The 25,841-nt window shown below is 41.4% G+C and overlaps 1 protein-coding gene across 1 annotated transcript in view; it reads left to right on the top strand.

Annotated features, from left to right (window-relative positions):
• The window catches only part of PIEZO2 (piezo type mechanosensitive ion channel component 2), a 453,866-nt gene that overhangs the window by 221,082 nt on the left and 206,943 nt on the right, over positions 1–25,841 (top strand). Inside the window, exon 4 of the mRNA XM_073331610.1 lies at positions 9,318–9,360. Coding sequence (XP_073187711.1) covers positions 9,318–9,360 — 43 coding nt within the window. The remainder of the gene's footprint in view (positions 1–9,317; positions 9,361–25,841) is intronic.

Genomic DNA, 25,841 nt, shown 5'->3' with positions numbered 1-25,841 from the left:
AGTTGTGGGAGGTGGGAGTGGTCGCAAGGTTATTGTAGGGGGGTTGTGGTACCGCTACCCTTACTTCTGCACGGCTGCTGGCGGCAGCGCTGCCTTCAGAGCTAGGTAGTTGGAGAGCGGCGGCTGCTGGTTTGGAGCCCAGCTCTGAAGGCAGAGCCACCAGCAGCAGCGCAGAAGTAAGGATGGCCTGGCATGGTATGGTATTGTCACCCTTACTTCTGGGCGGCTGCCTGCAGAGCTGGGCTATAAGTCAACAGCCACTACTCTCCAGCCACCCAGATCTGAAGGCAGCAGCACAGAAGTAAAGATGGCATGGTATGATATGGTATGGCATTGCCACCCTTACTTCTGCGATGCTGCTGGTGGGGCGTTGCCTTCAGACTTGGGTGCCCAGCCCACATCTGCCACTCTTGCAGCCCAGCTCTGACAGCAACACAGAAGTCAGGGTGGCAATACCGTGACTCCTCTAAAATAACTTTGCGACTCCCCTGCAACTCTGTTGTGGGTCAGGATCCCCAGTTTGAGAAATGCCGCTCTCCCCTGTGAAATCTGTATAGTACAGGATAAAAGCGCACAGTAGACCAGATTTCATGGGAGGAGACCAGATTTCACAGTCCGTGACGCATTTTTCATGGCTGAGAATTTGGTAGGGCCCTAGAATGTTAGCTAACACAAATTGGCTCTTCACTTAAAAGAGAAAAAGAAAGTTCCTGCTTGCCTTAGCCCCGCTTTGCTGCTGACTGGGAGCTGCCTGAGGTAAGCACCGCCGGGCTGGAACCTGCGCCTTGGTCCCCCTGCCCCAGGTCAGAACCCCCACACACACCCTAACTCCCTCCCAGACCCCCCCCACCTGCACCCGAACCCCCGGCCCAGGTCGGAACCCCTTCCTGCACCTAAACCTCCTCCAGGAGTCCGGACCCCTTTCCACACCCCAATCCCCTATCCCAGCCCTGGGCCTGCTCCTGCACTCCAAACCCTTTGGCCCCAGCTTAGAGCCCCCTCCTGTACTCCAAACCCCTCATCCCCAGCCCCATCCCAGACCCCGCACCCCCAGCCAGAGCCTGCATCCTCTCCCACACCCCAAATTTCTGTCCCAGCCCTGAGCCCACTCCCACACTCCAAACCCCTTGGACCCAGCCTGGAGCCCCCTCCTGCACCCCAAACTCCTCATCTCCAGCCCCCATCAGAGCCCTCATCCCTCTCCCGCACCCCAACCCTTTGCTTCAGCCCAGTGAAAGTGAGTGAGGGTGTGGGAGAGCAAGCAATGGAGGGAGGAGGCAGGAATGAGTGGGAGATGGGGACTCAGAGAAGGAGCAGTGGAAGGGGCTGGCGCAAGGATGTTCAGTTTTGTGCAGTTAGAAAGTTGGCAACCCTGTTGTCAAAGTTTTTGTATGCTTCACATCAGAGGAGAGTTTTAAGGAGGATAATGAGGTAACTTGGTAGCTATTTACAGAGAATACCTTCCAAGTGTGTGGGCAGCATGGGAGAAAGCAAAATGGTGTTTGAAAATTTAACAAGTGGGCAGGGGAGGCTGGCATCACAGGCTGACTGGAGGTGGTGAGCATAGTTTGATAATGAATGAGAGCTGAGATGTAGGGTGGGGATTGACTATGAAACACCTGGAAAGTGAAGATAAGCATCATACTCTCCATGAGGAGCCTGTCAAGGGATTAAAAAAATAGAGGGTGAACATGGTCAAGGTGACAGGCTAGGCAAATGATCTTTGCAGCAGCAGCATACTTAAGGTTTAAAAAAAAGCACTACAAAGAAAACATATTTAAAAAAAAAGCGAATCCACACACATGCGAATAAACTTATCAGTGTTTCCCTACCCCTAACAAGGATATTGGGAGGAGCAGTCTTTCAAACCCCCACACAATGGGGATTGCCTTGTTGGTCACAAGTTCATCACAGTTTCAGCTCAGAACAAGCATGCTCATAACACATTTAGTCATTTTATACCGTTCAGGGGTCTTTGATCTAGAGTTTCCAGGAGTAGGTAACCAGCGGACTACAGGGCTTGCGCCCAGGGTTAGCTTCAAAAGATTGGCTCTGGAGAGAAGAATTTGCATTTCCCTCCTTCCAAGTACTTTCTAGGAAATCCACTTTACACGTATTGTTCCAAAAAGTCCTTTGAAGTGCCATACAATCCCAGAACCATACATAAATATTTGAATTTTTAATACCAAGAACTCCAAAGACTGGATTCAATAGGATTTAATTTCAGTAAGGTTTGTCCAGGATGTTGCAGGATATTGTCAGTCTGTCACATTAGCCACACACACACATACACACACATACACTTCAGTAATATTGCTATTTGCAATACATTAATATGTCCTGCCCAATTTATAAGTATATGTTCCCACTCATTAAAATCTTCTTGAAAAAAATTAGTCTTTTTGAAGTCTTTAAACCATGATTTGAGGACTTCAATAGCTCAGACATAGGTGAGAGGTTTATTGCAGGAGTGGGTGGGTGAGATTTGGTGGCCTGCATTGTGCAGGAGATCAGACTAGATGATCATAATCGTCCCTTCTGACCTTAATATCTATGAATCTATCCCCCTCTCTCAGCCCAGTTAATATGGAATGAGGCACGGTTCTTTTTAATGAGAAAGCAATCTTTTTAGCTCATGACGACAATGTTATAGATACTTAAGAACAGGAATAACTACACAGAGTGCTTTCCCATGACATTTTCTGATCCAGGGCTGAATTGTGCACTTTATTCAGCCGGAACTCTCATGGGAAGTTGGTTGAGGGTGAGTATATCAAGATGCTCAGGTACCACAGTGAAGACTACAGTATAATACGTAGATAGAGAAAGCCAGGGAAAGAGATTATAGACCTATATTCTCTGCTTTTTGAATTGAGTGGCTTATCCCAGGATTAGATGCCTGGCAAATTCAGGTAGTGTGACTATTTAGATCAGAAGGATGGGATTTATAAAGGAAAGTAAACAGAGCCTCTAGAGAATCTTCCCACAGTACTTCAGTGGAAGAGCTGTTCCCCAGTTTCATAAAGCTAGGGGTAAACCAGACAACGGACACAGTTCAAGAGAGGCGCTCTTGGCCTTCGTTGTGCGTACTCCTAAATGAAGTATTGTCCTATGACAGATGTTGCTTTAAGGAAGGTTTACTGGTAAGCCTTGCTTTGACACAGCCAGCGAAAGGATACACGTCTGAGAAGATCTATGCTTTCCAGCTGGCTGAAAAACTCCAGAATGCTTACAGATTTGACTTCACAGATCACTCTTCAGGCTAAGGGACAGCAAAATCTGGATTTTGATCATGAAGCGAAAAAATGTTCATTGTGGTTTTGTTTGAATTCTGATTATTATATTTTTATATGGATCCTGTGGGTCCATGCAAGCTCATGTGGGAGTCAATCTTATAGCTAAAAGAAAAGGAGTACTTGTGGCACCTTAGAGACTAACAAATTTATCTGAGCATAAGTGAGCTGTAGCTCATGAAAGCTTATGCTCAAATAAATTGGTTAGTCTCTAAGGTGCCACAAGTACTCCTTTCCTTTTTGCGGATACAGACTAACACAGCTGCTACTCTGAAACCAACCTTATAGCTACTTTCTACTTAATGTAATTTAAAAAAAACAGGTCTGTTTTGTAAAAAATCACTTTCCATTTTGCCAGCTGATAAATTGCTGGGAAAACATAATTACGTCTTAGTTTCACTTTTTTAGGAAAGATAAAAATAAAATGGCAAAACTGCTACTGAATGTAATGGGAGCAGATGAGCCCTTCCCTAAATAACAAGCTTTCAGGATAGAATATATTTTAATCTACTCACCCTAGTGCATTGTGATCTTTCATCCATGACCACAGATACTTAAGTTCCATGGACCACTGTAGCCCTGCTATTGTGGGTGTACTTCCTGGTCCCCTCTGCCGTCTTATTTGGGAGATGCAATTGAGAAGAGGCAGTGGTAGTTGGAATGAGACTATCAAATTGCTAATCTGCCTAGTATGTGAATAGGCCTTCGTTTTTGTAGGAGTTCCGTGTATCTCTGTTTAAAGGCTGGCCATTAGGAAAAATTATAATTTTTGTTCATTTGTTTTTCACAAGCATAAAGGGCATAAGTTAGTAATTTCTTTTCTTTCAGGCTGATATCGTGAAGTTTGCAGGAGTATGCCAAGATACCAAACACTGCCAGCTCTTTAGTAGTATTGCTCCTTACCCACCACTTTAAAGAGGAGACAAGCCTAGTGCATGTTATACTGGAATAATTGGGAAACCAAAGAAAATATATCTGTTTCTACAAAACAAACACACACAAAAAATAATAGAATCCGTAAAAAGGACATCTTACACTTTTTGTCACTTAATGACTTCAAAGTGCAGTAGCTGCACTATTCTGTTTCCTCTGAGTTGACATGATGTCCATAGGGTGTATCCATCTATACAAAATCTGTATACAATGATAAAGCTATACAGGCTGGTTTCATACAAACTGGTGGACTCTTCACTGAGGACTCCAGATAAAAAGAGACAAAATATCTTTGGATTTGGTCTTAATTTGTATTTTCCTTCTCATCTTCTGCAAGGTATTTTAACCTCTGGTTTGCTGTGGTGAATTAGTTTAGGGCCAAATAGTGCCTGGCCCTTGTATGAGGTCACCGTTGGAGAGGCTGCAAGAAGCATTCTCCCTGTTTAAGCCCTCCAGACAGGGCCAGGCACAGTTGCAGTTCCTGCATTTTCTTACAGTACGACCCACCTCCAAGGGAGTGGGGACGAGATAAGGCCATGACAGGTCACGTGCTATCAGATGTGTAGGGTAGTTCATGCATACTACACCCTTCTACAGGGATGGTGAAGTAGGTGTGCTTCCTTTCTCGGCTTGCACAATGGACCCCAGACTTCTCCCTGGGAGCTGCAGACCTGTAATGTATTGACACAATCTGGCCCCAAGCTAATAGTTATGCTACATCTGTCTAATATATACCTATGTACATCTAATACCTATCATTGCACTACAGGACCTAGGCAGCATGAGTCAATTATCTAGTAGTGGATTGTCTTCCTCCTTAGCTTCTTCAATTCACAGTAAGCAGGTAGTAGTAAGAACAACAACAAAACTCAAAACAAACAAAAAACCTGGGCTCTCACAGTTCATAAAGAAGTGAAAAGCAAGTTTTTCATTTTATCTTCAGTAGGTTGAATCACCTTTCTTTCCTATAATATTGTCTCACTAAGCAAATATGTGAGCATTGTGTGCATTTCACCATTCTTCCTGTTAAATGCAAGCAGTAATTCTTGAAGTACTTTATGCTTCATCTTTTGAAGAGTTTTAATGCTAGTGTAGTTCATGTAAGCCAGAATCATAGAAACAGATGGGAATTCTTTATGGTCAGGCAATCTGGAGCAAGTACCTGGAACAAAAGTCTAATTATAGGAGTACCAAATTAAGTACAACAGTTTTAGTGTTTCTGATATGAAGTAGTAAAAGAAAAAAGTGAGGTGGATTCTGAAACTTCAGGGGTGAATGCTTTCCACAACTAAGCCAGGGATTTAGGATTTGCTCCAATTCCCATTGAAGATAATAGCCAAATTCCTATCAACTATGGGAGCAGGATCAGCTTAATTCATAAACGTGCCCTGTTGTTTTTAATGGGAGTCACGTGAATTAAATTTTGTTTAATGCTTTGGAAGCATTTAGGGCAAGTTTAAATCAAATTGTAATTTTTCTGCGTTAATAGCCTTATTCTTCAGCTTGTTCATGCTGCTACCTCAGGGTGTTTACTCTTGGCTATTAGTGCAACTTAGAGGTTTACACTACTGAGAATGAAATAGGCAACTCTTAAAACAAAGTGTTTGAGGTCATAAACATTATAAAATGGGACTCCATAAAGAGATACATTTTAAAAAAATGCAAAATGGTCGTTTCATTCTTGGCAGGGTTTGTTTCCGAGGAGTAGCACGTAGTTCAAAGAGCACTTAATAAGCAGCTGCAGCCGAAGGAGGATTTCAAACCAGTGGGAGCCCACTTTCCTGGTCTCCCTCTCTCTCTACATTGTGGCTGTGTACGTGTCATATAACTGAATTGTGTGGGGTGAAAGGTTACAGACAACCAGCACACAGCACACTGCACAAGAGTGGAGGGAACTGAAATGTTGACCAAAAACACCAAGGTTAACCCCTTCTCTTACGAAAAGTGTTAAAGGATCTTCAATGTTCATGCAAAGCAGATAGATTCCCTTCCAATATACATAGCAGCAGCACCACAAAGCAAAACAGGGAACCAAAGTGACTGTATTCCATTGTTCTGTACATAATCCTGGATTTGAGGGCAAATTCAATAGTGTAATATATATAGTGTAATATATATGTACCTCGTTCAGTCAATCTGATTGTTCACTCAGTTTTTCTCAAGTGTCTGTGCAGTCCTTTGGATGCAAGCACAAAATGTGGCATGCAGACAAGAGTTAAAATGCAGTGACCAAGAAATCAGAATCTTCAAGTATGTCCTAGTGAGACAAATAGAAATGAAAATGGAACAATTATCTTAGAAGATAAAGATGTAGAGTTTTTTTTTTATCTCCAATTGAATCTTGTGTGCCTCTCTCTTCACTGCTAGATGTTGCTGCTAGCCTAATGGTAAAATATCACGGCTTGAAAGGACCACCTCCAGGTGTTAAGTAGTCCATCATCAGCATTCAGTCATGTCTTAATCTTTCTGCTGAGACTGCTTGTGAGGGTGGTTATGATTTTTTGTGCTGTAGACCCAAACCCACTTTAAACTGAGTGGAGATAACCAGATGTACACAATGTTGTAGCTGTGTTAGTCCCAGGATATTAGAGAGATGGAACAGATTGTTTAGCAAAAGTAGTTAACACATTCACCTTGAATAGTCCCCTGAAATATGTGTTAACTATTTATGGTAAACAATCTGTTCCATCTCCTAGTTAGCGGTGACACTCTGAGTAAGGCATGTTTACACTACACAGCTTTTAGCCACATGGCTGTGTCACTACAGCCGTGCCACTAAAAGTTGCGCAGTGTAGCCACTGTTTCTCAGCTCTCCTGCTGACAAAAAAAATTCACCCTCAACAAGCGGAATTTGCATTGTCGGCAGGAGAGCGTTCCTGCCAACAACGTGCTGTTCACACTGGCACTTGTCGTGGAAAAACGTTTCTTTTGGGGGGCCGGGGAGTAACGCCTCTGAAAGACAAAAGTTTTGTCATTCAATTGCCAGGGTAGACAGAGCCTCAGTTTCCCAGACCTGAAGAAAAGCTTTGTGTAAGCTCTGGAAATGATCCGTCATTTCACACTAATTATCAATATGCCTCAGTTGATAAAAGCTGTCAGCCAAGAGCAGAAAGATTCTGCGTCCCATGCCCTGAGCATTTACTGCACTGTAAAAATAATTTTATTTTAATAGTTTCCAAAAATGTATGTAAACCAAGTCTGCAGTGACAGGCCGAGAAGATGAAGATCAAAAAAAGGGGATTTCCAGAAACTTTTAATGTAGAGTGTTGGTGACCAAACTCTTCACCAGTCTGTATGCTTAGCCACCTGCTCTTCCAAAATACTTTTATTATGAAATTAAATGTCAAACATTTATTGATTTCAGGAATGTACATTTTATTGGAATTTTTTTGCAAAGATGATTTTAAAAACAGGAGATTAAATATTTAGATTTGTTCAGCAGGCCCTAGTGGCCTTATTTATATTATTCTCTATTTTGGAGTGGGTGAAGGGAGCCCTATAAAACATAATGCCTTTACAAAACAATCTTTATTTTTTACTAGATTAGTTTTAATGGGTATTAATTTTTAATTTAGAAAACAAAAGTGGCACTGTAGTACTTAATAGGTAACTTAAATGGGAAAATAGATCATTTTGGGAGTTAACCACTTCCTTACTGGTGTACTCTTCATAGTTTAGCAGATAAAATAGAAACCGCCTCAATGCCAACATTTATATATAAAAACATAAACTTCACTAAAGTTAGGCTCCTAAATAAGTGACCTGATTTTTCAAAAGTGCTGAGCACCCAACAGCTCCCCATAAAGTTATTTGTGTGTCAGTTTTGGATAAATCCCTTTAACAGAATAGAAGGAGACCGACTGTAAAGGATATATGTATTGGGATTTTTTCACACTGACCATAAAATGTCATCATGTGCTCCACACACATTCATCAGGCAGGACTTTGATCTGCCAGTGAAAAAGATGTTCTCCATTTTTTCATAAGAGATGGATCTGAGCTACAGAATTCAGATTTGGATTAGAATCTGAAATTCTCCAAATCCAGCTCTTTGAATCTGACCATCTCTTCTTTTCCCCACTCGTCTATTCTCTATAGAGCAACATCCAACAAAGCTTTTTCTTTTTGATTTTTTCTGTTGTCCTGCACATAATTGATGGTTTCAGAGTAGCAGCCGTGTTAGTCTGTATTCGCAAAAAGAAAAGGAGTACTTTTTAGTCTCTAAGGTGCCACAAGTACTCCTTTTCTTTTTACATAATTGATGGGGAGTCATCTATGATGTTGGCAGAAGTCTGGTGTCAGAGTTTTAGTTAATTTGTGTTCCCTCTTTTGGATTATTGTTGCTGTAGCAGCAAAACAATAATATTTCTGGGTCATTCATTGACAGGAATTATTGTCTCTCTTACAGTTTCTGTAATTATATTTCCTGCAGAGCGTAAAATATTGGTCAAGTTTTGAATCTTGGCTTTGTGATTGCATCCCTTTAAATACATGGGGCTCAATCTTGCATGACTTACATGAGTAGTCCAATAGGAGTCAATGCTATGAAGTCAGCTGGACTGTTCACATGGTTAGAGATAACTCTTATGTGTAATGCTTACAGGATTGAGTCCTTGATTTATAAAGAAGATTTAGATTTTAGATGTTACTCAGTTTAAAACAAAAGACGTGGTGGGATTTCCAAAGGTTCTGTTTAACTTTCTACAAGAATCTTAATGAATATTACTAGTAAAACGAAATGGTGAAGTTTCAAGAGTGTAGTGTGTGAATATGCTGATTCAGCAATTTCAGCAGTAGTGTGAAGATCATATTGCAGTGGGTCGGCCACATTTGAATTTAAAGACAACTGTGACAGTGACCAACTGCTTTGCAATGGGGAACGGGTGATGTAAGTTGACACCTTAAAGCAGTCCATATCATTCAGTGGTAGTCTGTTCTGGCAGGTCTCCACTATGAGGTGACACCATTTAAAGATGTTTTCAGTTGGGTGGAAAAAACAAAATAAAATACAGAATCTAGCTAGAGAGAGGAAGTGGACGAATAAGAGAAACTAAAAATGTGAGGTTCTTTATTCAATGTCTTTTTTTCTAGGTTCTACATGGGAGAAAACGTTACGACAGATCGGTTTTGAAAGGTAAGCAGTGAATTTATCTCCTATGCATGTTACATCTTAAAATACAAACAAAAAAAGAGATGTGCACACACAGGTTGGCAGAGTTATTTACGTTAATTGACCTACATTATCTGGGATGTCAAAGTTAGGGGGAGTGATATGCAGAGTTACTGATATGTTCACAACTTTCGTTTTTAACTATATCTGTGATCATCATGGAGCACAAGGTTCTTTTGTAAATCTGGCTCACAATCATTTCAACTGGGAGCAATATAATGTATTAGGGTTAAAGTAGGCTTCATAGAGTATTTGGTTTGAAGTCTTACCTCTGAATGAAGGTATCACTGCTTTCCCATATTTTTCATAAGACTTCTGAACTATGGCATATTAACTAACAAAAACGAATGAATGTGGAAAAGGAACACGATTGGCAAAGCGCTATTTAACATCAGAGAAAATCCGGAATTCAGCATTCCTGAAGTGCAAAGGCTTCTTTCAGCCAAACATAACCATAAGGTCGTCATACCAGAAACATATGTCTCTCATGGAACTTAAACTAGGCCAGGCCTTGCTAAAGAGTAATCTGTTCTCAGGGCTGGAAATACTCAGTCCCCTGTATGCCCATCTACAAACATGAAGCAGAGTAATCTGCTTCCTGTCCATATATAGAGCTCTGATCTTCTGTCTAAACCAAATATTTCTAGACTGCACAAGAGTGTGCTAGGGCAAGGCATGGGGGCACTATGAACACAACTAGATATGTATGAGAGAAGGGGAGTGTTGTCTTTTAACATTAAGCGTAGACTGACTGGTGCTAATAACATAGATGGCCTTTTCAAAGCCAGGGTGACGTTGAGGAGAGGAAAGCCTTTCCTTTTCATGTCTCCACCTAGTATCATCTTTCTAGCTGCTCTCACTTTTATTGCCTTGTTGGTTAATTTAAACAACTTGCCTGTATTTAAGTTAATGGCTAATTCATTGAACCAGAATGAAACTATTCTGCACAAGGCATAAATTGGTGCCTTAGAGCTTTTCTATTACAATAAAATTTATCTTTAAATTTAAACCTCTCCCTTGATTAAAATCTTCAGACATTAATAACAATAAACGAAAGGCGGCTCTGTGTCATTCTTGTCTAAAAGCATTCCACTTCACTAAATCCTCCTGAGCACATAAATTGACTGAACGCTGAACCACTGTAGTATCAGCAAATGTAAGGGGTGGATCAATACTACCATTAAACAACTTACCCTCAGGACTTCAAGGACAGTGGTCCCAGAGTCATTCCCCAGATTTATTCTTAAGGCTCAGCATTAGAAGTTATTTGGAAATAGAGGCTCTGAAAGTTGTCCACACATTTGTCTACAGCTTCATTTTTCTTGAAGTTTACAAAGAGCTGATGATACCCTTACTGATCTATTTTAAAAAAAAAAATTTGAATCCATCTTCATTGTATGAATTTAACAAAGTGTAGGCCTGTTGTATTTCTTCTGTGGTATATTTAATTATATATGATTTCAGTGGTAGGCTTAATTCTGTAAAGACTGGAGGATCACAGACAGGGTGTTTGTACTATGTTTGGCAGGGGACAATTCAGGGAAAGGATTAATTTTAATTTTAATGCCTTCAGAATATTAACTATTTGCAGGGTATAAGTTGAAACACTATGTTTCCGAGAAGTTAAAAGGACTGAGAGGAAGAAGTAATAATTTTGAATCTTTGCAGCGGTAAAAGTTACTTTTTGATTGGTACTGATTTGCCTTTTTAGTTTCACAGGCTATTGCTGGTTGAGATGTAAAGCTGCTCTCAACCACAAAGAAGCTGCTTGAGCTTCTGACAACATATATAAATGGCATTACTAAAAAATACCATAGGTACCAGTTGAAGTAACATGATTGAATGTTCACTGAAGAATTAACTAAGGATTCATGGCAACATATGTATTTTAGTAATGCATTTTAATTTTCAGCCCCTTGAAGAGAAATTGTCAATTTAATGCACTGAATAAATTAAAACAAAACAAACCACTCATCACCAAATTAAAAAAAAATGGGCCAAATTAATCTCTTGGATAAATCATTTATATTATTATACCTATTATGAGTTTGGTCCAACATTTTTAACCTGCCAGAAATATTGATTGCATTGTCCCATATTTTTAACAAGAGTTAAACAGGAAATGTGGGAGATGAGATGGTCTACCAATAATTTAGTAGGTAAACAATCATTCTGGCCTGCAGAAGTCTCACTTGGCCAACCAACCCTTTAAGGGAAGGCAGTCTATGTAACAGTTCAATAAGGCTGTGAATTACTTTTTACACTTTTAGTGAGGATTTTATGCCTCTGAAAAATTAAGAAAAGAATTGGATATGGTGTGTTTCATTTTTCTTTCAGAGAGTTGTCATGTCTCGAAGTTTGGTGAACTCTGTCTTCAGGCCTCAGATCTCAGTATCTTAAAAACCCTTTTTTTCCCCCTAACTATATTTAAATTCAAGATTAATGGCTGCCCTTGGTTGCTTTCTAAATCCTCCTCCTGTGGGTGAACTGCTTAGAATAGAGAAATAGCTTGCTGACTGAGTTTAAAAAAAAAAAGCCTTGAGGTGCAGGGTCCTGGAAATAATTATCAAGATAGGCCACAGAATTCTCTTCCTATCTTCTTCAGACAGCTTTTTCCCATCTGTCTATACTAGACTCCAGAAAGAGACAATTCAGCACATATTATGCCAATAAATGGATCAGAGTTTTAGAGCTTGTTTCCATTGCAGGACAGGTCTTAGAAAAATGTGCACAATTTTATTTTAGAGCTTCTCTAAAGTCAGAAACACTCAGGCTTGTTTTGATCTGAAACCCATCCAGGATTTCATTCTAGGATGGTTCATACCGTGAAAAATTTAAAAACCTCTGTCCTCTCATTTTCATGTGGTCATTTGGCTTAATTCTTCAGTTTTCTATAATCACTTACAAGAACCTTAATTGGAATGCAGTACATTGGACCTTTTTTGTAGTGTGGGGATCATTCTGGTTTTAACATTACTTAAATTATAATTATAATTCCCTTTTATTATATTCTGAGGCTCTAGTTTATAATCATTCACGCTTTCAGTCAATTAACTACAAGATGATGAATTGGATTTGAAGTTCATTATTTGTGACATCTGACAGGATCTTGTCCATTTACAGGCAGACTGTTTTTACAGCATAGTGAGTCTGGAAGATATAAAACACATTGGTCCGTTACAGAAATTATGCACTTTCAGTTGTTAGGACTAACAGCATCGGGTACATCTTTTCTGTAGGGTTGTGCTGCTTTTCCCACAAGTTAAATCTAATTTTATTTCTTAAAAGGCAGTGTATTTAACATGATATTCAGTCTATGGTGCAAAACAGGGAAATACTGACTCTTTCATTGCTACAGTTTTCTTTAAAGTTTTATCACTTGCTGCTGCTGTTTTCCCAAGTCATGCCAAAGCGGGAAAATGGTAGTTTCAACTAAAGATAAAATGTATGACCAGCTTGAACCTGTCAGGGATTAGAAATACAAAGGGCACAGTAATATAGATTATTTATTTTAGATTTTACTTATAGTGCTCATTAGAAGATGCTAGTATTTAGAAAAGATTACTTTAATGATACTATCTTATCAGTAGGTCTAATCATGGAGAAAAGGACTTGTAGAAGACATAATCAACAATCTAATAATAATAGTCATTCTGATCATTCCTATTGTAGACAAGATGCTAACATGCTCTAATTTGTTCAACAATACACAATTCTCACTGTAGAAGGTAGTCTTGTGAAGAATCTGAATATGTTCATGTATGCCAGGAAATTAGGTGTTCTCCTAGGGCAACATCTGTATTTCACTGTATTACACTGATTTAATTGAATAATTTAATTGAAGCCAATGTATTTGGTCCTTGATATCACATCCACTAGCAGGAGTTGTTTCTCTGTCAGTTCCAGATGGGCACAGAAGAACAAAACAACCTCTTTCTCCCTAACTCATAAATGAGTTGAATATTTAACCCAGTTTTGTTCAACAGCATCTTCATACTTTTTCCTGGTGTTTTCACTTATTTCTGATTTTTTAAACAGTCTTCTTTATAGGACTTGTTTCATTTTATGAACATCGTCAGGTGTTCTTACAGTGAACTAGCTCATATTTTAAGTGATCTGTCAGAAAAATACTTTGGAGGTTCAATGTTTGTTTTTGTAAGCAATGTCTTGGTTTTGAAGCTTTTCATTGTTTAAAACAGCAGTATTCTCCTATGAACAGTGCTTTCCAAAGTAGGCAAAGGGAGAAGAAGGTACTAGAGTACACTGCATTGTAAACAATCTTTTGTTGCCTGTAGTACCCATAGCCTGAATTGTAAATAGGAAAGTGATATGAGTATGGAGAGGAGAATGGGCCTTCACTGTTTGCAAGCACATCCCTCGCAAGGTGTGGACTAAGGTGTAGAGCTGTGCAGATGCACTGACATTGGCACAGGTGAGAGTTTGCTTATGCCAGAATGCAGGCAGGTTTTAAGATGTATGGGGGGAGGTCAGTCCTCAGAATCATGGCTTTAAGAGGGCTAGACCAGTACTTAAAGTTTGGGAAAGCTGTATGTAGGAAGAAGAAAGTAGGTCCCTTTCTTACTGCGACATTTCAGATTAGCTTGATTGACAGAAGGAAATGAAGACACTGAGCATACATTTCAGGAAATTAGGCCCTGATAATATACAGGGCATGTCATCATTACTTTGTGGTTACATGATGTTTACTCTGCAGTTGAGTATTTACATTGCTGTTGTATTTGTAGCCTGCAAAACAAAGAGACACCAAGAGATCTGGTTGTCTGAGCCTTTATGTAAGCACTCCTTGTGAGTCCAACATACTGCTTTTTAGCACGAGATAAATTAAAAATGCTGGAGCTTAAGTAAAGTAGCTTTATATCCAGGAAATGACTAGCGTTAAGAGCCTTTCAATTAAATGGAGTGTATCTGGATTTGACAGATTTAAATGAAGCTCTTATTGTTATTGATTGGGGGTTTTTTTTGAGACATTACAAGTAAGATAATTGCAACATACTATAGTAGCTATCACCTTTATCGAAATCTGTACAGACTACAGCATCTGTGCATTTGGAGAAATTAGATGTAAAAAATGCTTAGTTTTATACCTACATCATAATGAGGAATATGTTAAAATGTTGAATTTATCTGTTTACGTGTAATATAACCTCTTTCTATTCCTTTAGTGCTAATAACTAAAGCTTGCTATATGATGAGAAAAAACTCAAACAAACTGATATATATATGCGTGTGGATAATTAGGCTGACTTTACTCCACTGCTGTTTGAGGGGTTGTATTGTTCATAATTTGTGAGTACTGTCTCAGATAACCACCAAATACTTGTGGAAATGTCCACAAAGCAGGAAAGTCTTATGAATTTTAGCAAAGCTTTGATCAAAAATTCATAGCAGAGGGTATGTTGCTCAATATTTGCTTGTTCAAAGATTTTTCAGTCCTCCAATCACAGAGGAGAAAAATACCACAAATAATGAAAATCAAATAGCTGAAACAAATAATTTCCAAAGAACCGATAGGCTGAAAGTTGTTCGGCAAAATATTTATGAATAGTTAATACATTTTAAGGTAATCATCGTTGGTTCGTAGATACTTTGCCAACACAGAAAAGGATTAATTCACAAGGACTGTTATAGATTCTTAGATTTTACAGTCAGAAGGGATTGGTATAATCATCTAGTGTGGTTACCTGTGTATCATAGCCCATAAAATCTCATCCAGTAATTACTGCATCAAACACATTACTTCTCTTTCAGCTATAGTATATTGTTTAGAAAGACATCGAGTCTTGGTTTGAAGACTCCTGGAGATGGAGAATTCACCACATCCCTACGTAAATTGTTCTAATGCTTGATTACCCTCGTGTTTAAAAAATTGCGCATTGTATCTATTGTGAATTTGTCTAATTTCACCTTCCAACCACTGGATCTCACTATGCCACCTTCCAATAGATTAAAGAGCTATCTACTATTAAGAGCTGTCTACTGTCAGTTATTTTTAGGCCATGATCGAGTCACCTCTAAACCTTCTTTTGGATAAACTAAATATATTGTGCTCACGACAACCATGTACAGTGGGTCCTTTGTCCCACAGGACAGAAGGAAAGAAGTCATTATCCCTAAAAGGGCTCCATCTGCAATGGGTGGAAGGGAAAGTTTTAGGTTTGCCAACTTTCTAATCACACAAAACCGAACACTCTAGTCCTGCCCCTTCCCTGAGGCCCTTCTCCACCCCTACTCACTACATTTTCCCCTCCCTTGGTGGCTCGCTCTCCCCCACCCTCACTCACGTTCCCTGGGCTGGAGCAGGGAGTTTGGGTGCAGGAGACGGTGAGGGCTCCAGCTGGGGGGGTGCGGGCTCTGGGGTGGGGCTGGGGTTGAAGGGTTTGTGTTGCACGAGGGGGCTGCAGGTTGAAGCAGGGGGTTGGGGTGCTGGAGGGAGTACGGGCTCTGGACTGGGGGTGCAGGCTCTGGGGTAGGGCCAGGGATGAGAGGTTTGGGGTGCAGGAGGGGGTTCCAGGTTTGAGGGGAACTCAGGGCTGGCGCAGGGGGTTGGGTCGCAGGCTTACCTCTGGTGGTTCCCGGGCAGTGGGGCTAAGGCAGGCTCCCTGCCTGTCCTGGCACCGTGCTGCGTCCTGGAAATGGCCAGCAGGTCTGGCTCCTAGGTGGGGGGGCCAGGAGGTTCTGCATGCCGCTCTCGCCTACAGCCACTCCCCCCCACCCCCCCCGCCGCCACTTGGGAGTGCGGAGTTGGTGCTCAGGGCAGGGGTAGCGCACGGAGCCCCATGGCTCCCCACTTAGGAGCTGGACCTGCTGGCCACTTCCGGGGCACAGCACAGTGCCAGGACAGGTAGGGACTAACCTGCCTTAGACTTGCAGCACTGCGGACTGGACTTTTAAGGGCCTGTTGGCAGTGCTGACTGGAGCCGCCAGGGTCCCTTTTCGACTGGGCATTCCAGTCGAAAACCAGACACCTAGCAACCTTAGAAGGTTTACTTGGATGAGGCAAGAACGAACAGTAAATGACCTGACCAGGAGGTGAGGCACTGCCCTTACAGGTGACCGGAGAGGAGAGGGAGAAAGGTATTTATACCCCAGGGAGTTCCAGAGAAGTTCTCTCGCCCTCTCTCCACTTCTAGGCAGATTGCAGCAACAGCTCCAGGTGTCTCCACATGCTCACTGCAGCAGTGCAGTAAGATCAGGAGGGAGAAGGAGAATCCCCCCTCCCAGCATGCAAGTGTAGTTAGCAAGCATGTGGAAGGAGGGGAAACCCCCCACCCCTCAGGCAGTATGGGGAGGTGTAGAGCCAGAGTCCCAGAGGCACTGGAGGAGGCCAGAATCACCCCAGGATCACAAGAAAAAGAACGGAAAGCAGCAGCAGTTGGAGGCAGTGACAGGACACAAAGAAGTGTAGCTGTTTTCCCCCTGGCAGAGATTTTTTTTCTTGGCTGGGGGAGGGCCAATGGACCCCTTAGTGGGTTGAGGACATAGCTGTTGAGGACATAGGGTTGAGCTCCCTCCTCTCTACGCCACCCTGTTTGGCCCACCAGTTCACTGCTGGGCCTCAGGGGTTGGACAGCTCTGAGTCGGCATGGGTGGAGGAGTGGTTTACAGGGGCAAGGGAATGGGTCAAGGAGGGACATGCTCTGGGATCAGTTGATGCCCCTTGTACACCATTTGGTGGCCTGGGAGCAGGCATTGCATGTGATTATTTTTCACCTGGGTCTGAACAATTTAGGAAAGTGTGAAGGGATCAACTTGGTGATTTGAGTTAAGAGGGATCTGGGGCAGATGTAGGATTTTTTTTCCCAGGGTGACAATTGTTTGGTCTGAAATGTTGGAATGGAGGGTATGGCAGGTATCATGAAGGCCAGGGGGTATGTGAGGTGGATAAATTCATGTGTGACCAAGGAAGATTAATTACGCATCTGCACACGTCTTCTGGTTGGGTACCTGACTTATTCAGGGATACACCTGTCCGACTGGGGAGCAGATATATTTTTGTCCCTGTCAAGGCTGATTCCCCATTCTGGCACTTTGAGTGCAGAAGGTGGGGGCCCGCAAGTATTCTAAAAATTAATACTGGCTGCTCCAGGCTTGTATTAAACTCCCAAGGTTACGGCTTCTCTCTGACCTTGGATGGATAGATGCTGCCACCACCCAAATGCAAAAAACACCTTTGAACCCAGGAAGGCGCACTTGGGAATTCCTCCCTGTGGCATACCCTCACGCCCTTTCACCACACCCTCCGGGGAAGAGCTGAGAAAGAAAACAAAGGAAATCAGCTGTTGCCACCACCTAATTAAACAACATATGCACAAACCTCTTAGGACACAACAACCCCAATCCTGTTCTTAAAAAAGGTAAATTTTATTAAAAACAAAAAGAAAGAAAATACATCTGGAACTTAGGCTATTGCTAGATGTTAAAAGATCAAGTATAATAATTAAGCATAAAGAATGGTTTTCTTGAGGTCCAGCTTAATGGTTACAAGCAAACCAAAACAAAAGCATTTGGGGGTTAGCACAGAGAAGTCTACAAGCCATAAAGAAATACAAGAGATAAACCTAATTGCATCTTCCTAGACATTTCCTGATCTACTTACATATCTGGGGTTTCAAATGAGTAGTTTCTAGGTATGATTTAATGATTTTTCATACCTGGCTTAAAGCTTCTTAGAGCATTGCTGCTCTGTCTCTCCTCCATGGGAGAACAACCACAGACAGACAAAAGGAGAATCTTGTTTCAATTTTAAAAAGTTTCTAGCCTTCCCATTGGCTCTTTTGGCTAGGTGCCCACTCACTTCCTTTTACCTATGCATGCAGTCAGACTTTTTAACCCTTTACAGGTAAAGCAAGTAGAGAACAGCTATCAAGAGGGATTTTATAGCTAACTGGCTGGCTGGGTGTCCATAAAAGGGAGCTACCTCCATCCCCTTCATTTATCACAGTCCCGTATTAAGGAAGGAATTAGTAAGTACCTAGGAACATGATGGATGTGTGGGAGGAGGCAGCCAAGGTAATTGCTGGTACCTCCTTGTGGCAGATGTCCAGTGCAGGTACTCATTAGAGAAGCAATATGGCATCAGAAAAAATCGACTGGAAGGAGGTTTAGAGCAGCGTTTCCCAAACTTTTTTGGCCACGGAACACTTTTTAGCCTATAACGAAACACTTATAATATTATTTTGTATTCGTTTGGTTTTCAAATAAAAAATTGCATTATTTATGCTCAAATGTATTTTATTTTATTGAACAAAGCAAAAATACAAATTTAAAGTAACTTGAAGTAACAATTTGTAACTGGAAAGCGTGTATAAAGTAGTAGAAAAATCAAGTGCAAGAGTCAAAATTAAATTCTAGATGCTTTCACAGAACACCTATTCACATCGTGTGGAACACCAGTGTTCCGCGGAACACAGTTTGGAAAACGCTGGTTTAGAGGAAAGCAACCCTTAAGGGAGCTAGGGAAGGGCGTTCAGGGCTACTAACGTGGTACATTGGGGACCCAATCCCCCTCCTTTTAAAGCCCCTTTAACCTTCATATGAGAGAGGTGAGGCGGCATTCCAGCAACGAGGTGGCTGGGACCAGGTTGGAAAGGGAGAGAGCTGATGCCATCCTCAGACAGAGGGAAATGATTAATGATCACTAAGGCTGTGAGTTTGTCACACAGGTTATGGAAGTCACAGATTCTGTGACTTTCCGTGACTGCTGCAGAGGCTGGTGCAACGGGCCCGGAGGCCACCTAAGCAGCTCGGGCAGCCCTTGGGCCAGCAGCACCGGCCACTGCTGGAGCAGTCAGGGCCACTACACCCTTTTTCCCCAGCAGCAGGAGTTTGGGTGTGGGAGGGGGCTCAGGGCTGAGGGTTGGGGCGCGGGAGGGGTTAAGGGCTCTGGGCAGCACTTATGTTGGGGGGCTTCCCAGAAGTGGCGACATGTTCCCAGCCAATGGGAGCTGCAGAGTCAGCACTTGAGGCAGGGGCAGCGCATGGAGCTAGGAGTTAAGGGAGGGACATGTCTTCGCTTCCAGGGAGCCACGAGGAGCCGTGTAGGGCGCCTGCCAGCCCCAACCCCTCCAGTGCCAGCAGGGGTCCCAGGCCGTGGGCCGCCACCCGCTCCCCCCACCCCCAAGCACCAGTGGGGGTCCAGGGCTGCTCCCCACCATACACTCACATCATCCCCTGGACCATCCCACCCCCTCAGAGCACCTCTGCCTTCCCACTCTGGCCCCCTCCCCCACCAAGTTTTAGTCAGAGGTATATAGTACAAGTCATGGATAGGTCATGGGCCGTGAACTTTTGTTTACTGCCTGTGACCTGTCTATGACTTTTACTAAAAATACCCATGACTAAAATGTAGCCTTAATGATGACCTGCACTGTACAACTTATTGCCAGGTACTCTGATATTTTAGGTGAGTAAAGCTGTGGCCTAATTAAATCCCGTCCATAGCCTCCTGTCTTTCTTTCCTCATGGCTGGACAATGAGCCTCTTTAAGTCTTTCACTATAAAGGAGGCAATCCAGACCTCAAATCATTCTTGTAACTCTTTTCTGAACCCTCTCCCATTTCCAGTGAATAATTCAACTCCCACTGCAACTAACAATATGGCTTCTCTCCTCCTTTTCCCTTGTTCCAATGGTTTCTCTCTCATGTGTAATGCTTTACATTAAGATTCCACAAAACTGGTTTAAGATCAGTTTAATCACGGATATTATATGTTACATAAATACCAACTGATTTAAAAAAAAACATTGTTGAAGAATAAAAGATGTGTGATTATTATGACTGGCAACTTGATGAATACACTTTTCATAATAAATTGATATTTCAGTAACACCGAGAAAAGACCTTTTGGTTTGAATACCGGTTTCTTATTAAAAACATATTAGTCTGTCAATAGCTGTGTAATGTACACACATTGTGGACAAGGCTATTATTCACAAGTTAATGTTTACAAAATCAGCTATTACTAGCATATGGACATGCAACATTTTGTGTTAATTCTAAATCAAATGTGTGTTTGGAAATCATAATTAAAGCATGTCCTTCTGTCATATTTGCACCTCAGTGTTACTGCTTATTCTGTTGTTCCCAATCCTGCATTCACCTAAAAAGAACAGAATAATGTATTTGTTGACAGTACTGTAAACCAAGTGAGAAAATGTTGGCTCTGCTACGCCCCTTGGGGGAAATTCTGAGTGCTTAAGTGGGACTTAAGGGATGCTTAGGCCCTGTGCTGCCCCTTTGCATCAGGGTGAATTTAGCCCTTGTGTGTAGAACACACTGACTTTTCGTATACAGTTGACTCTTACTGTGGAGTGGGTTTTTTTTCATGGCTGTGAGGTGAATAGGGTTGGTATGCTTTAGGAGATGGAGAGTTGGTGCGTCTGGATAGGTTTCCCCTAGAGGCATGGGGATGGTGTCTAAATAAGCTATGCTTCAATCTGTGCAACAGTTAGGCGGGTAGCGAGTTATACTGGGGACATAGTCTATGTAAAAATGCTCATGCTGCTGTTACCTTGTCCTCTCATCTCCATACATTTGTTTGTTGCATTTTATCATTGTGATGCTCCCTACCCAGGAGCCAGCTCAAATCAAAGGCACAGGCCCATTCACCTGTTAGACTAGAAGAAAGAGGGATTTATCACATTACCTGTACATGGCACATGCCTTACAATTACATTTGCCCTAAATGCTTGAAAACTAGTGAAATGCTAATGTTGTCTTCGCTCATCTGAAATTTGTTGATTTACATTCTACTTAGTTAGCCCTCGATCAAAAGGTGTGCTAGCATTAGGATGAGAATTTATTTAATATGTAAAACTGCACAAAAACTAATGAAGGATTGTTTCTGGCCATCTCTCTGTTCCTGTAAACTAATGAAAGATTGTCTGGGTGGCTGAAACCATATACATTATCTCTAAGTTGCCCATTAAATGAGATGAAAGCCTCAGAACTGTAAATAAAGAAACATGGTAATTTCAAAGCATGGGTCTTTGCGTTCAGCAATGGAAAATTCACAAACCCTGTGTGTGTTCTGAGAGCCCATACTGTGCTGAAAACTCTTGCCTGGCTGTTTTCAGCTATAAGGAGGAATCCTGGCCATGATTCTGCATCTCTGCACTGATGAATTCTGACGTGGAGAATTCTGAGCAAATGGACAGAGGTTCCACAAAGCCATTTTGAGTAACCCTGGAGACTTATGGAAACTAGCAGACATTACATCTCTGCTATCAATTTACAAACTTACAAATTCTGAGTCACCTATAATGTATTTTACCTGCTTTAACTTCTAAACAGCTCTCATTTCTTTTTCGTAGCTAATAAATCTTTAGTTTACTACAGAAAATGGCTGTCAGCATTGTTTTTGGCATGAGATCTGGAGCATCAACTGACCTGGAGTGAGTGACTGACCCTTTGGGGTTGGAAGAATCTAATGTGTGAATTTTGGTTTTTATAACCTTTCATCATAAAGTCCAGTTTGTCTGGATGGTAATGAGGGGTTGGAGAGCTGAAGGGGACTGTCCATGGCTCAGTGGTCAGACTAACATAGTAGTCCAGGAGTGCACATTTGTTACAAGCTTGGTGAAATCTAATTTAAAAATATAGCACCAGTTTGGGGTGTCTGCCCTGTTCTCTGACAGTCTGGCCTAAGACTGGCACTCTCAGCTATAAGCCATAACAGCATGACAATCATTAACCAGGATTGTAAATCATTGGCTGTCGGGCTGTCTTCCAGTCTCAGCTTCACAAAGATATTTCAGCTTTTGGTGGAGAGGCCAGGAAGTTGAAGGTGTCTCACCATTGACCCATCGTGCTCTCTCTCTCCCTACAGCCCCTCACTTCAAGAGCTGCAGCTGCTTCTTCGTGGCTTGGCCTTCCAGCCAGGCCACTGTAGTCCTCTGCTTCTAGGATATCAGAGACTTCCAATGTGAACAGTCTCAGGTAGTCCTCTCTCTGCCATCTGGTCCATGCCACTTCCCCAGTGGCTGGTAGGGGAACCCAAGCCTGCCCGCTACTCTGGGTTCCAGCTCAGGCCCTTTCATCAGCAGCCGAAGTCTGCCCTACTCTGTCCCTTGCTGCTTTCCCCTGAGCCTTTCCTATCTTTCTGGCTCTCCCCCTTCCCTGGGTTTGCCAGCCCAAACTCCCTCCTCCCAGAAACATTATTTTACTCTTTTTAGCCCCACTTCCTTCTCCCAGGGAGTGACTGCAGACTACTTCCCTTCAGCCCCATTTTGCTCTCAACTCCTGGGCTTTATACAGGCCCCCCTGTTCCTGTCCAGCTGAGCCTCATTTAATCAATCCCTGCTCCCTGGCTCCTCCTCCGGGTGCAACCTGGGGAGTTATTTGGCCTACGTCGCTACCTTGACCCCTTCAAGTCATGTGTGGGGTGGAATCCCCATCATGGCTTCTCTGACTTTCCTTCTTCCCTAACACAACCATTCATGGCCAGCCATTATTTGGCCAAGAGTGTAATTTACTTTTACATTAGCCACAAGATTCCAAATGTGATTTATGGGGGTCAGAAAGTCAAGCTAGCTTAGAAAACATTTCTCACCCCAAAAGGCATGTCCTTTACTTATTTGCATCATGAACACTAGATGACTCAACTCTTTCTTTAGTTTTTCTGTTAATTTTATCAGTTGATCCTTGAGTATGACACAGGTTGATTTATGGGGGCTCCCAGAGATTCCTTGTCATATTATTGTCTAATCGGTGACTTCTATGTTTCTCTTTAGGAACTTATGAATATTAATGAATGTGAATTTGTTCTACAGTAGTTACAATTACGCGTATTATTTGGGTATTTCAGCTGCTGAATGCAATGCATATGTATAGCATGAGGCCACAGAGCTGAAAAGAAATTGAGCATATTCTCCTTCCTCCCTTCAGAGTTTGAGAATGAAATCAGTAAAGTTTTGTTTTTTATAATTTACTGCTTATGATAAAATTGTTTCCCAGATTCCATTCCAGTCCATTCATTGTATTGTCTGGCTGTTATCTAGTTGGTAGATTCAGGATTTAAAGTAGAAAACCACATCACAAGAACGTGTTTATATCATTTAAACTAAATAACTCTAGATGTCCTATTTCCTAGGAGTAGACAGTAATTAAGGAACAAGGTACAAGTGGGGACGTAGCTACCTTGTTGGGTGCGTTTACTTCAGGGTGTTGTATAGCAGAGCACAGATATGAGCCCTTTCTTTTCTGAGTGGTGTGATTGCTTTAATTTAATTTCCAAACCTGCCCTTGTCTTGTAATTTCATTATAGCCATGTCTGTAGAACTCATGTGGTTTAAAGTGCTTCTGTTGATTTTGTTTATAGGGCAGAAAATAGAAGGAGAAATAGGGGTTTTTTTAATCTGGTTCAATATGTACTACATGCTTAAAATCTTTTATTTTAAATAAACTTTTCTTTGCTTCTTTTGCATTAAATTAAACTTCTATCTAGATGTCTGAATAATGGAGAAAATCCAGATTAAAAATAAATTTATAATAAATAAAGTGGTGGGTGAAATTCTGTGGCCTGCGTTGTGCAGGAGGTCAGACTAGATTATCATACTTGTCCCTTCTGACCTAAATATCTATGAATCTATGAAAACAAAAACAAAAAGAGTGTTTAAAGAGATCTGACTGAGTTATGTTTACTTTTGATATTTTAGGTCATCTAGAGTCTGTTGGTCAGCATTAAATACTGAATGAGTCAAAATTTTACATTAGTTTGATTCTGGACTTCAGTAGAATGACTCTAGTTTTACACCAGTGTGCATGAAAGCAGATTGACCCCCAGCGTTCAGACAGACATGATACTCTGGCTAAAATGAGGTTAGCCTACCTGGTAATAAACAAAATCCTATGTTTAATATGGTATAATAGAGCATAATTCTGCACCATTTCTTTCTCCTTCATCTTTAGATGGAAAAAAAATTAGGGGCTCTAGCTAGCCAGAATAAACTGAAATATGGTCTCCACTGATAACTGCTTTTACTGCTGCAGTATCTGATTAAACATTTGCATTCCATGGGGTGCTGAAGGGTCTTGTGATATTGGTAATGGAGCTTGTTTAGTTGTTGTGAAATGACTCTCTCCTGGAGAAGAGAAAGGAAGGAGACAAAAACAACCATAGGCCAAACCGGACAGTCTCTATGCAAAAGAATAAATGGACACAAATCAGACATCAAGAATTGTAACATTCAAAAACCAGTAGGTGAGCACTTCAGTCTCCCTAGACACTCAATAACAGACTTAAAAGTGGCAATTCTTCAACAAAAAAACCTTCAAAAACAGACTTCAACGAGAAACTACAGAACTGGAATTAATTTGGAAACTGGACACCATCAAATTAGGCCTGCATAAAGATGGGAGTGGCTGGGTCACTACAAAAAGTAATTTTCCCTCTTTTGATACTCATATCTTCTTGTCAACTGTTGGGAATGGGCAACGTCCACCTTGATTGAACTGGCCTCATTAGCACTACAAAAAGTAGCTTCCCCTTTGTTGATATTCACCCCTTCTTGTCAACTGTTGAGAATAGGCCACTTCCACCTTGATTGAATTAGCCTCGTTAGCCAGTTGACCCCCTCGTTCCCCAACTGGGTAAGGCAACTCCCATCTTTTCATGTGCTGTAATATATATACTGCTTACTGTATTTTTCACTCCATGCATCTTATGAAGTGGGTTTTAGCCCACGCAAGCTTATGCCCAAATAAATTTGTTAGTCTCTAAGATGCCACAAGGACTCCTCATTGTTTTTGCTGATACAGACTAACACAGCTGCCACCCTGAAGGAGACAGTTGATCCGCATTGATTAGGCAATATAGGGAAGCTTGTGCTGCCACTGCCTGTGGTAGATCTGTTATGAATGTAAAGAGGACTTCATTCTCTAGGGGCTACAACTCTGATGCCTGGCATGAGTAGTAAATTCACTTACAGCATCAAAATAGAATAAAAATATGTTCCATTTCTTCAGTGATGTAGATGTGACAACCACCATGCCTTCTCATACGTATTTTTGTTCTTTTTTCTTTATATATTTGAGCTAGTTTGCATCTGAACTTACATTTTTCTTGACGAATTCTATGCTTTTTCACTTTTGCAGGAGAAAAAAAACACTTTATATTTCTTCCATGATTATTTACTCTGTTAACTTTAAGAAGAATAGAACACCTTTTCTTTTTTTACAGTATCTTAGTTTTAAAATTTCTATAACTCTGACATTTTACTCTACATTTTGAAATGTAGAACAATTTACAATGACATGATATTTTTTAAAGGATTATTTCCCTTTTAGTGGAAAAGTTTACCACATGACTAACACACTTAACTAGGAAAGGATATTAGTAGGTTACTGGCTTTTCTTAAACACTCCCTTCTAGGAGAGCCATGATTTCACCTATGAAATATTTTTTCTGAAAGATGTAATCCTTCATTG

Source organism: Lepidochelys kempii, chromosome 2 (genome assembly GCF_965140265.1).
Source record: "Lepidochelys kempii isolate rLepKem1 chromosome 2, rLepKem1.hap2, whole genome shotgun sequence".
NCBI classification, from domain to species: Eukaryota; Metazoa; Chordata; order Testudines; family Cheloniidae; genus Lepidochelys; species Lepidochelys kempii.
This window is presented reverse-complemented; position numbering and strand designations above follow the sequence as displayed.